We start from the raw sequence: 12,837 nt of genomic DNA, 5'->3' as shown, positions 1-12,837 counted from the left end.
GTCATTAAAACAAACTCAGAACTCATTAGTCATTTGATCTCATGTTTTAAAGATATAAAATAAATAATTAACATCTAAACTCTGTCATTTCTAATATTCATAAACTAAATCTACAATCATAGTCTTAGTTATGGTTTCTATTGCTGTGATTTAAAGAAATAAGACCAAAAGCAGGGTAGGAACTGAAACAGAAGCAATGAGGAATACTGCTTCCTGGCTGGCCCTTCCCATATCAATCACTGGTCAAGAAAATGCTCTATAGACTTTCCTCAGCCAGCCTTGTGGAAGCATTTTCTCAATTGAGGTTGCTCTTCCCAAATAACTCTAACATGTTAAGTTGACAGAAAATTGTAGATGTAACCATCTGTTAAATAAGAAAAACAGAGCCAATGCAGAGATGAAAGCCCAAGAGGTCAGAGTAATAGCTAAGCACTAAAAATCTTACCCTTCACTGCTGCTCTTGCCCTTCCCTCCACAAGAGACCTACTTCCTGTGTGTTTGTCTTTTTTATAAACTTTCTGTTCTGCCTTCTCATTGGTTGTAAACCCAACCACATGACTTCCTCGTCACTGCATGTCTGTGCAGACCTCTAGGTCTTCTATAGTTGGTATTGAGATTAAAGGCATGTGTCTCCATGCTGGCTGTATCCCTGAACACAAAGAGATCTGCCTGTCATGTGATCTGGATTAAAAGCATATGCCATCACCGCCTGGCTATTGCTATGGCTTGCTATTAGCTCTGACCCCCAGGCAACTTTATTTATTAACATACAAATAAAATCATTTTTCAGTACAAATAAAATATCACCATAGAAAGTTGAGCAGGACAGTCAGATATCAATGTTTTTAGAAGTCTTTAGAGAAGGGCCAAGTGAACATAAAATGAAAGTATTTTTAAAGACACAGTCTTCCCTTTAAAATGGGGATAGGAAGGCCTCTTGGTCAGTAAAGTATAATATAAGCCACAGGACCTGAGCTCCATCACCCAGAGCCCATGTTTAAAATAAAAATGGGCACATTGGGTATAGAACTCCCATCCTAGTACTCAGGAGACAGAGTCAGAAGGGATTACAACTTGCTGGCCAGCTAGTGTAGCTGAACTGATAGCTCTGGGTTCAGTGAAAAAGTCTGTATCCAAAATCTAAGATAGAAAGCAGTAAGGGAAATGCCTGAGATTGCCCTTTGCTCATGCGAATACACACACTCACACACATACGAGAGGTAGAGAATAAGAACAAGTGAGAGAGAATGTGAATCTCATCTCATCCAGCTTCTTGACTGGAAACAGGAAATTGCTGCCCTCAAATAGTATGACCAATGGCTGTGTATCCCAGATGGCAGGCTGCTCAGGTCAGCCTTGGCCACCCATCTGTGGCTTATGGAATTAGATGGTGTCTTTAAAACTAAGCTAAGAGAAGGTGAGTAAGACCTTGCCTTTCCTCATGTTGGTAATGGATCATTTTCAATGTGACATGCAGAGGAACCAATTTGTCAGCATGAGAGTTGTAGGTGTTTACTGAGCCATTGGGTTGCAGTAGGAGTCACACTTGACTAGACACCTGGATGGATTGCAAATCCTGCAGTGCAATCAATTCCCCTACTCTGTCTGATGTCAAGCAATTCTCAGGCTCTCTGAACTCCAGCTGCAAGATGGACTATTGTTGCCTGACCTCCTAGCAAACTTCTTCAGAAGATTTGATTAACTCAGACATGCAAAAATGATTTGAAAACAATAAGATTTTATACTAATGTTGGTGCCAAATATGTGAATCAAATCTCCTTCCTGTGCAGGTTTTCTCTTTTCCTAGTTTGGCTTCTACACACAGACCAAAATTGCACACATGGTAACCCAGGCTATTTCTATTATCCTATAACATGTATTAAACAGTAATCTTTAGATTTATTCTGCAAGGAGAGTCCTATAATTCAGACCAAGTATGACAACCTCAGCTTGAATAACAGGATCTCCAACTCCAATATTTTATAACTTTCAGCCTTCAAGCTAGCAGGTACATAAGGGTCTCCCTCAATGAGACAGGTCAGTGGCATGTTTTCCACGGATGTCAAATAAGCAGAACTTCCTACCCCCACATGTCTGAATTAACTGCTAATGATTTCATCTCAACTAAACTTCCCACACTGGCTTTATAAAACTTCATTCGACTTCTCTGAATCACCTCTACATGTTCATGTTCACTGTTCACTTGCTAATTCTGCCTTCTACTGATAACACACACACACACACACACACACACACACACACACACACACGACACAACTCACCTGGAATTCCCTCTCTTGAGGAATAGGGACTATCTTTATAATTGTCTATCCCAAAAACACAATTAGCAAGTAGAGCTCCAGTTTGCCAATAATCTCCTGGGTTTCCCCCTCTCACTTTCATTCTTCATGGCAATAGTATGTCTTATTGAGAGCCCTAAGATAGCTTCATAACTATATCAGTTTTGTTCTTTCCATCCATCTGCCAGACATACAAATCACACACACACACACACACACACACACACACACACACACACACACACACACACACACACACACACACACACACACACACACACACACACACACACTTACTGGCAAATCATCAATGCTTTCCTCTTACTCTATGGTGTTATATCAATTCCTTACTATACCTTCAATTGCCTCCACAGCTCATGCGTTCCCATTTGCCATCTCACATTGCACATTCAATCATATTTGATTCTTCCAGGGATCAAAAGTAACACGCCATGAAGTTAACTTCAAAACACCAATGCTTTTGCCTGGAAACTCCTGAACTCTTCTTCTAGAATTCCTACTCAAATGCAGGTTTCATTTTAACATCATTTCTCCCAGAAACCTTTTTCTGCTGTGTCTGCATTTATGTTCCTTTTAGACACAAATGGTACCTCCAGAGCACATTTTATTGAAATACTCATCACTTGTCTCCTTTGAGTGTCTATAAGTACCACAATGACACTGGCTAGAGGTATCTGTGCTATTCATTAGTCCAGGACTGTCTCCCAAAGACCTGTGTGTTGGTGGCTTGGTCCCCAGCCCATAGTGTCATTGGGAAGTGATAGAACCTTAGACAGAACCTTAGTGGAAAGTTTGGTCACTGGGCCTTGGGGGCTGCTCTTGAGGAGGATGTTAAGATATGCATGTGCTCCTCTTTCTCGTCTTCTATATCTCCGTCTCTCTTTCTTCTCTCTGTCACATTCTGTCTCTGTCCGTCTCTCTCTCTGTATGTGTATCTCCTCCTCTCCTTACCTATTTTTTTCTCCTTCTCTATTTCCATGAGGTAGGCAGTCTTGCTTCACCACATACCCATGCACGGTCTTTCATGATTTTCCCTCACTGCAAATCCATAGACAACAGAGCTAACCATTGTTTAAAACCATGAGCCAAAATTCATCTTTCTTCCTTAAGTTGATTATCAGTTATTTTCCCCAAGTAAAACAAAGCTAACACAGTCATGACCCCTGAGACAGTGTTCAGTATCTACTCAATATTCAACAAGTACTTCAGTGCTTGCACGTCATTTTTCCTCTATTTTTCATTATATTAATATTGCTGAAATCCACATTAACACTTATGATATACAAATGCCTTCTAAAAGATACAAAAGATACACTTAATGCTTATACTACATAAAACATAAAAACAAAGACGCATCGATGCTCTATAGTGAGAGGCTGAAATGTTTCAAAAGCAGGTTACTAACAGAAAATGTTCTGGTCCGTAACAAAGGGTGAAAGGGGAAGACGTGTCAGTATTCAAGGAGGAAAACTATTGTGATTCTTAGGGTACATAAAAAAATGCATTCTTAACTGCTGGTGACCTCTAAGAACCTTTCTTCAAAATCCATTTTATGGTAACATAAAAGCTCTTACCTTGTCAGAGTGATCTGGAAAGAGGTGTAGCCAGCGATGAAGGAAGCCAACCTTGTCAGGCTCTGTTTTCCTGATCCGCCCACACCAACCAGGAGGGAATTTCCCTGAGGGGTGCGAATGGCTCGGGAGATCTGTAACACAAAGCAGAAAAGACATCTTTCAACACATAAATTCCCCATTATATTATGTACTCGATGGAAAGAATAGAGCCAAATACAAATAATAACTGATGGAAGAGGGAGAATTAGCCTCTCCCTGAGATGACACCTCTTATTGGTGATCTGATACAAAGTGGTCAGCCCTAAACCACACACCACGCCCACACACACACACACACACACACACACACACACACACACACACACACATCACACACTGGATTCGGCAGCTTGTATTTTATATATGTGTGTGTGTGTAATAATCAAAAAAAGAAGCTAACAATTTGAGAATGGAAGGATATTAGGAAGAGTAGAAAGAGAGTACCTAGGAGAGATATAAGAAAGAAATGGAAGGAGAAATGATGCAATTCTATTCTAATTTTTAAAAAGTATTTTAAAATAATAAAATTTTAAGGCAAATCATCATTTGGAAGACAAAGGTGGCCCAAGGTCAGAGGAGAGAGCCATACTGCTGAAGACAATGGGACACTTCTGCGCTGTGACAGCACTCAGGTTGCACTATCAGGTGGCACCTGGGGGGTGAGGCCTTAAGATCGCATAAGGTACCAGCATCCTCCAGACTGTGACTGGCTCTGTTCACAGGTAGAAAAACTAAAGGAGACCTTGAGGTGTCCTTTTAGTCTACACAACCTAAAGAAGCCTGCTAGGAAAGACAACGGGAACGTTAGAACAATGCTTATCCTTAGAACTCAGAGCATGCCCGTGACTGGATTATGCTCCACATGTGAAAACAGAAAGCTCAAATCAAAAGGAAGAAACCTACCTAAGAATAACAGAGATTATGAAAGGAAAATGTGCATTATCCTCCTACTCTTTGACAAGATGTTGATACCCAAGGTTTCTATCAGGAAGTGATGAAAGGCAGGTCAGGAGTCTACAGCACCGTGCTCAGTAGACACAGACCATCCCCAGTCCCACTCCTGGTAGTTGTTCATTAGTTTAGCTTTCCTGGTATGGAATGAAGTGCTCCCAGCAGGCTTCCAGCTCTTTTAGAGAGGATACAGCATAGAACTCTGGATGGTCTTTTCACTTTATGTGCTAACCTTTTCCCTACTAAAATACACATTTAATCTAGAGTATTATTGTAAAAAATGCTTTTCTAAGTCCAAAGACAGTGAGAGGTGAGAGCTAAAAATAGGTCCCCTAGAACTCTGGCTAGGATTCCTGAGACTTTACATCCTGAAAAGGGTTTGCTAAGCACACTTACTCAAAATTTTCTTCTCTTAGCTCAGTAGCTTCCATTTCTGCTTGGAATACCACTGGGTTTGCAGCCAATTTCCAAAAATTTGAACATGTGGAAAACAAGACTATGCTACCTGCCTCTATATGATCCTAGAACCTGAGGACAGATGTGTGCTTCAATTTTTCTCATATTCTGCTCTCAAACTGTGACTCAGTAAAGTCACTGTGAGCAGAGGGCTGCCATGTGTCCCCTCATACCTTCCCTTGGTGTGAATTCAAAATGCTGATACAAGAGAATGAGTAGCAACCAGAACCGCGCTAGAGCCTTCCAACTTCCCTTGGTTGCCACTTCCACTATGATAAGCCTGTCCTCTGTTTGATGCATGTGAGTATATTAGAGGCTTAGGTAATTTTTATGTATTTGGCATTAAGAAATCTTCATTGCATTTTTACCTAGAATTGTCTAAGGTATTAATGTTTCTATTTCAGTTTCTGCCACAGGATAAATCATCATGACATTAGAAAGATGAACACACACGTGAACAAGCAAAAAGAGTGTGTTAATGCTAAAGTGGAATTAAAACACTTATCATCTTGTTGAAAATCAAAGATGATAGAGAAAGCACTCCAGGGAGATCCTTCGGTGGGGCTCGTTTGTCCAAGGTGTGGACTGGGATTAAGGTATTCATGTTTTGATTTCACTAGCAAATCTGTAAAAATTAATGATCTGTAGTGATATTGTGTTCCCTAAAATATTGTGTACCCTAATAAACTTACCTAGGGTCAGAGAACAGAATAGCCACTAGATAGACATAGAGGCCAGAAAATGGTGGCACACACATACCTTTAATCCTAGCATTCTGGAGACAGAGATCCATCTGGATCTCTGTGAGTTCAAAGCCACATTGGAAAGCCAGGCATGGTGACACATGCCTTTAATCCCAGGAAGTATGGCAGGAACAGAAAGGTATATAAGGTGTGAGGACCAGAAACTAGAGCCCGTTAAGCTTTTAGGCTTTTGAGCAGCAGTTCAGCTGAGATCCATTCGGATAAGGACACAGAGGCTTCCAGTCTGAGGACACAGGATCAGCTGAGGAATTGGCAAGGTGAATTAGCCATGACTTGTTTTGCTTCTCTGATCTTCCAGCTTTAACCCCAATACCTGGCTTCAGTTTTGATTTTATTAATAAGACCTCTTAAAATTTGTGCTACAATGATGCCCATAGTGGCCTATGGCATTCATGTGGGGGAGAATGTGGAGAGGGACCGGATGGTGGGAAATGAGTGAATGTCTGAGAGAGGAAGCAATGGTAACAGTGTGAGAAAGTAACTCCAAGGAAGCATCACTGCCTCAGAGAGTCGAGGCCAGGGGTGGGGCTTGGAATTTATCAAGTCTTGGAAGATGACTAGAAGTGGAACAAAAAAGAGGGCTCGCTGGCTGGGCAAGGAGACATACACCATAATTTTATCAAGAGAATAGAGTGGTTAAGGCTAGCCTTTGATTCATAGTTGAGTACAGGACCAACTGGGCTACACAGCAAAGACCATATATCTCCAAAAGCAGAACATAACACCAAAGAAGGAAGGAAGGAGGGAGGGGAGGGAGGGAGGGAAGGAGGGAGGGAGGAAGAGACATGGAAGAGCAAAGATGCTGGACGGCAGCTGAGACACAAATTCCCAGAGTCAGCAAAAGGCCCAAGGTGGCCCCACCAGGGTTGTAACAGAGAAATAGGGGGTGAGGCTGTAAAATATTGTTTGGGAACACACTGGGGACTTGTTTAAATTCCAAATAATCTGTCAGCATTCCATGTGTGGTCATCTTCCAAGCATTTTATCAGGAAAGACTGAAGTGACTCAGAGGAAGTACATAGTGAAGAGATATCCAGCTCAATGGCCCAGAATCCACACTGATGAGATGTTCTGAAATTAGATATGTGTAACTATTAAAAGTCCATTTTTCTAAATTATATACTAGGTAAACTGTCATCCATGGTTTGATTGCAATATCAGAACCTAGGTTATGATAAACCACTAACAATATAGCTTAAACTTTCACACACACAAAAGACACATATATCACTTTGGCATGTTTATTGTTGTTGAAATCTGGCAAGGCCTCTACCCTGCAGAGAACTACAGGCAACTAGGGAATACTGAGAGCGGAAGAAATAGTCTTCCCAAGGAAGAGCACACCAATTGGTTATCTAACACTAAATGGTCAGTTCTGAAAACACACATACAAGTAACAGGCTGAACAGATTACAATTGTAAATATATATGCAAATTCATATCTATATGAATTTGTTGCATGTAACAACAATAAAATTAATTAACTAATGAAAAGAGGCTTTGAATTTGGAAGTGAACAAAGGGATATATTGGAGGGCTTGGAGAAAGGAAAGAGAAGAAAGAAATAATGTAATTGTATTATCTCAATTTTTAATAATATTAATAAAGATATGTAGCACAAAGACATAGTCTGTGCATTTTCACAAATAAAAGAGCTGGACCTCATATCACAGCACATTTGGTTGCAGATTTTACCTCCATCTGACTCTGACTTCTGTCATGTACACACACACACACATACACACATGTTAAGGAAGAGTCAGCTTAGAACACAGTGAGGAATATACAATTTTGTCTCAAATATTCTGGACATGTATTCTTTGACCAATTCCAAAGCAACCAGGCTAAAGACTGAGAGCCAAAGAAAAAACCCTCAGAGCTAAGGCACTGTGCCTGCAATGGCATGCTCAGATAGATGAAGAAAAGCTTGTAATTTGTATTGTAAAACAGAAAATGAAGCAATTTCACAAGACTAGCAAAAATAAACTCTTTAGCAATTTTAGGGATGGGTAATCACAGGCCAACCAGACAATGTCTTCAGCAGGCATTTAGTCACAACGTCATCACTGGCAGAGCTCATTCATAAAATGTGAAGTGTTGGGGAGTTTTTTGTTTTGTTTTAATTTCTTTACCCTCCCTTTCTTTTAACCATTCAATATTGCAGAAATTCTATCCTTAATGAAACATTCTATTCTTAATCAACTATAAATTTGAAGTTCATTTCACAGTATTATTTATATTAGTATTTGGAAGAACATTGGGCCTCATCATTCACTCCAGACAGATGTCTCTAAGAATTCACAGAGACACCAAGATCCATCCCTCATGCTATGGAGACCTGATCTATGAATAATTCTTCTGTCCTCTCTTTGTCTCAGACTTACTTCAATCCTGCAGAGAGATCCTTGCCCTCATATGGAGAAAATAAACAGGTGAGCAAACCCCAATTCACAGGACAGGTCCTTGGATAAGCTCTTGAACCACCTCCACTGCTCAGATCCAATAACTATTAGTAGTGGGGATGTTTCCATTTGGAAGTTTGACTTCTTCTTGGCACAAAATGGCCTATTGGGAAAAGAACTGCCCTTGCCTTGACGGCTGACAGTATGAATGCTGTCCTTTCTGGACAAGAGGGACACAAGGAAAAGCAACTGCTGAACTCTGCCAAGACAGGGTAAGATGGTCTTTCAGAATTCCTGCTTCTGAAAATGGTCTGTCAGATACTCTAGGCCTGTAGCCAATTTGAATGCACCAATGATGCTGAGAAACATTAGGTGACTGTCCAGCCATTCACCTATCTCTGTTTACTCTTGCAAGACTCCCAAAAGTTGCTTGCATCCTTCTCCCATTTCTTGGGTATTATTACATTCCTTCTCAGGTCTTTGATGGGATTGAAGACTTAACAGTTACAGTTACAATCTTCTATCTTAGCTAGAACATATTAAGTATTAGATTCAGGTTCTTCAGGATAGGGCACCTTTTGGATTGATCTCTGTAAAGTGCTTCTCTGGATTTTAGTATGTGTCTCTTGTTTTATATTGTTTGTGTTGGCTGTAGTTCCATCTTATCTAGGTTATTATCCCTTATTACTCCTGGACAATATTTGATAATCATTCCTATTGTATATAGTTTTGTATTAGGTTAGAACTTTCTTATTTAGACAAAAGGAGGAGATGTAGTAGGTAGCTGTTCCAGCTTTGACCTGAAAGTATTATCCCCATTGAGGCTTCCAGTAACAGTCATGTCTATGAGGTGGGGCCAAAAGAGGGGCCCTTAAAACCTGAGATCTGGTTGTGCTGGCTCTCTTGGTTCCTGGATCCTGGACACCAGAGGAAGACTGAGCAGAATTCTCCAGAGAAAACCACCATACAGTACTACACCTTTCCCAGACCCTGTAACCTATCCCTTTACTTTTTGTTTTGTTTTGTTTTGTTTTGTTTTGTTTTGTTTTGTTTTGTTTTTTTCAAGACAGGGTTTCTCTGTGTAGCTTTGCGCCTTTCCTGGAACTTGCTTGGTAGACCAGGCTGGCCTCACAAAGATCCACCTGCCTCTGCCTCCCAAGTGCTGGGATTAAAGGCTTGCACCACCACCGCCTGGCCCTATCCCTTTACTTGTAAGTTACCCCACAAAATAAACGTCCCTTTTAACTATGTGGAGTTGCCTTACTACTTCCACCAATAGGGAAACTTGCATTTATGAGATCATTCTTCACCTAGACGATGGAAGACAAGCCCAAGCCACCTACGTTCTAACTGAAAGTATGTAACAGTCTGAAAAGTAACCGATGTCAACAAAGGAAGGAAATCGATGACATCTGCTAAATGGCAAATGGTGTAAATAAATTAGGTCATATAAGTTTCTAGGCAAAAAAAAAATGTATCTATATTTTGCTTCCAACATTTGAGAAATGATCAACTCTCTCATATAACAAAGTAGGATGGAATTCTACTTCCCTGGTGGCATTCATTGTAACAGAATTTTCAAGGTCAACTTTCTGCACTGCTTTGTTTAGTTGTTGCTGTTTTGTTTTTATCTTATTTTTACAATTATTAGCTTTGATTATAAAATACATGTGATTTCTAATCTTTATTTTGTAATTTGAGTGAAGTTATAGCCACCACTGAAATATACCTCTAAATATACTGTGAAAGACTTTCTAGATTAGCTTAACTGAGATAGAAAAAAAAAAAAAACCCAACATCCTAAATGTGGAAATTATCATTCCCTGGGCTTGGTTCCTAGACTACATAAAAAGCTGAAAACCAGCTGAACACCAACATTTCTTTCTCTCTCTTCTTCCTGACTGCAGACGCAATGTGACTAGCTACCTCAAGCTCTTGACACCATGAGAGACTGTATTCCTTAAAACAGTAAGCAAAAAGCCAGTCACCCCTTAAGCTATTTTTATCAGATATTTGATCATAGTGCCTTTCCAGAAAAGCAGATGATACCGCCAATGCATGTAACAAAATTTACTAACATAACTAATTAAAATGCATAATTTAATATATTAAATAGTTGTACACTGTTGTGCAACCAGTAGTACCATCTACTTCCATATCTCTTTTTTTCCTGCAAAACTAAAATTCTACTCACTTAAATGCTGACACCCAATTTCCTTCTCCATCCAGCCCTAGAACTCTCCATTCTGCTTCCTATCTCGGTGAATGACTGCACTGAGTGCCTAATGTGAGTAGAATGCTGTGGTATTTGCCTGCCTCACTTATTTCACTTGATGTCCATTAGGCTTACACACCACTTCAGAGTGCTATTCTTTAGCTGATGTAGAAATAAACAGACTTTGTTCTTTGAACTCAAATACACCACATTCATTCTGTGTAACAAAAACACTGAGCCAGAAGCTGGTTATCAACACTGAATAAAATTCTCACATCGCACACTGGAAATATACAGGCACTTATTTTAAGCCTATAATGCGTGACATGTTGCATTCAGCTTAGAAATTCCATGTAGCAATGTAACAATGAGTTCACTCTTAAACTGAATATTCTCCTAAGAGGTGAAAATGAAGGAGGGGGGTCATTCAGGGTAAAGCCAAATATCTGTCACCTGGGTGGCACTTCTTGGTGAGGCGACTATACCTTGACTAAGTGGACCATTGCGTCTGTGAAGAACACCATGTCCATGCCAGTGCCACGGATGCTCTCATTATAGAGCTGCAGGAAGACACTCAACCGCTCTCTCAGGTGATGAAGGGATTCGATTGGCTCATAAAGCTTTGGTATTTCAGCATCAGGCTCCTCAGATGTTTCCCCTTGGCAAGAAGCAGTAAGATTCCTCAAATCACTGAGCTTGACTAGTTCTACCTAAATCAGCACACTCAAAGTGCTGCAGTTTATTATTAATGTTTTTCATTAAAATACAGAACTGTATATTTTTAAGGAAACAAAAGTAGACAATAGTAGAAGTATTAGGATTTTCATAATCATAGGCATATTAGTTCTTTCTTTTCTAGAAGGGACCGGTTTCAAATGTTATTTTTTCATATAATTTAGTGAGAACTCACAATTCAACACTGTATCTTAAAGAGCATGCTAGAGACATGAGCCTACTAGTTAAGACGAAAATCAACAGAAATAGAAACTTAACATCAAAAATCTTGAGAGGTCAAGAATTACATGATGTTTTTAGGAGGAATATAAAGAAACCCTCTCATAAATGTTCAACTCAAGCTTTAAGAAATAAAGTGTTTTGAAGTCATGGGAGGTTAGACATTTCCCTGTGGCCTTGCCCTCTCCGCAGATGGAGCAGTTCTGCTTTGCTCCTTGAGAAGCACAATCTATCTAGTCATCCTCCTCAGAAGATATGAGATACAGATGAGTAAAATGAACACAGAATAGATTCTAGTCATTTCTCCAAATGGCCTCGCCAGACTTTCTACATGCTTGACTTGATTTACAAAAAAAAAAAAAAAAAAATGTGCCGCTTCTTTCCCACTGCAGAGGACGAAGTGGTGTCCTTCTGTAGTTGTTACTCAGAAACTTTCAATGGATCACACATTTTGTTACTACACAAATCAGAGACGCTATAGTCATGCTCAACCATTTAGAAAATATCACTGTATTAGCCTAGAATGCCCAGTAAATCAATGATGGCTTTAGCTCCTCCAGCCTTCCAACTGATGGGATAACAGGCTTGTGCCCCTACTCCCTGTGTATGAAGTCTAAAGCTTTATGTGCAGTGGGCAAGCACTGTACCTAACAACTGAGCTATAGCCCCAGTGCCAACAGTCCTTTACATATGAAAATTAAGAAACAGTTTTTAAATGAATAATAATGTTCATTTAACAACCAGTCAGCAATTCACCTTTAGGAACTGAAGCCCTGAAAATGTACAAATCTTCTATCATTAGCTCTCCCTTCGGGGACCACCTTTTGGAGAACTTCAAACTCCTCCTCAATAGTTTACCTGTAGCTTCTGGTGCATCCCTCAAGAAATCCACAAAATAAGCATCAACTCCACAATCCACCACCAGTGTTTTCTCTTCACCAAACTCCTCCTTGACCAGACTGACTAAAGCCTTATCAAACCAAGTCACATCACCAGACATGGTGAAGCGGTCAGCTATCACACGTTTGCACTCATGTTTCCACAGCCTGAGCAGTTCCTGTTGAAGGCATAATTAAATGAGTCATTAATCCTGACCGGGCCATAACTGAGGTTTCAAGTGATATACCATAGAGTTTCATCTCTCTGGCTTATAGATCAGAT

The 12,837-nt window shown here is 40.0% G+C and overlaps 1 protein-coding gene across 1 annotated transcript in view; it reads right to left on the bottom strand.

Annotated features, from left to right (window-relative positions):
• Positions 1 to 12,837, bottom strand: part of Dnah5 (dynein axonemal heavy chain 5) — a 232,159-nt gene that overhangs the window by 76,358 nt on the left and 142,964 nt on the right. Inside the window, 3 exon segments of the mRNA XM_036206930.1 lie at positions 3,896 to 4,026; positions 11,208 to 11,380; positions 12,535 to 12,733. Coding sequence (XP_036062823.1) covers positions 3,896 to 4,026; positions 11,208 to 11,380; positions 12,535 to 12,733 — 503 coding nt within the window.

The sequence above is a fragment of the Onychomys torridus genome, chromosome 15, assembly GCF_903995425.1.
Source record: "Onychomys torridus chromosome 15, mOncTor1.1, whole genome shotgun sequence".
In the NCBI taxonomy this organism is placed as follows: domain Eukaryota; kingdom Metazoa; phylum Chordata; class Mammalia; order Rodentia; family Cricetidae; genus Onychomys; species Onychomys torridus.
The sequence above is the reverse complement of the archived record's forward strand: the minus strand, read 5'-3'. Positions and strand labels throughout refer to the sequence as shown.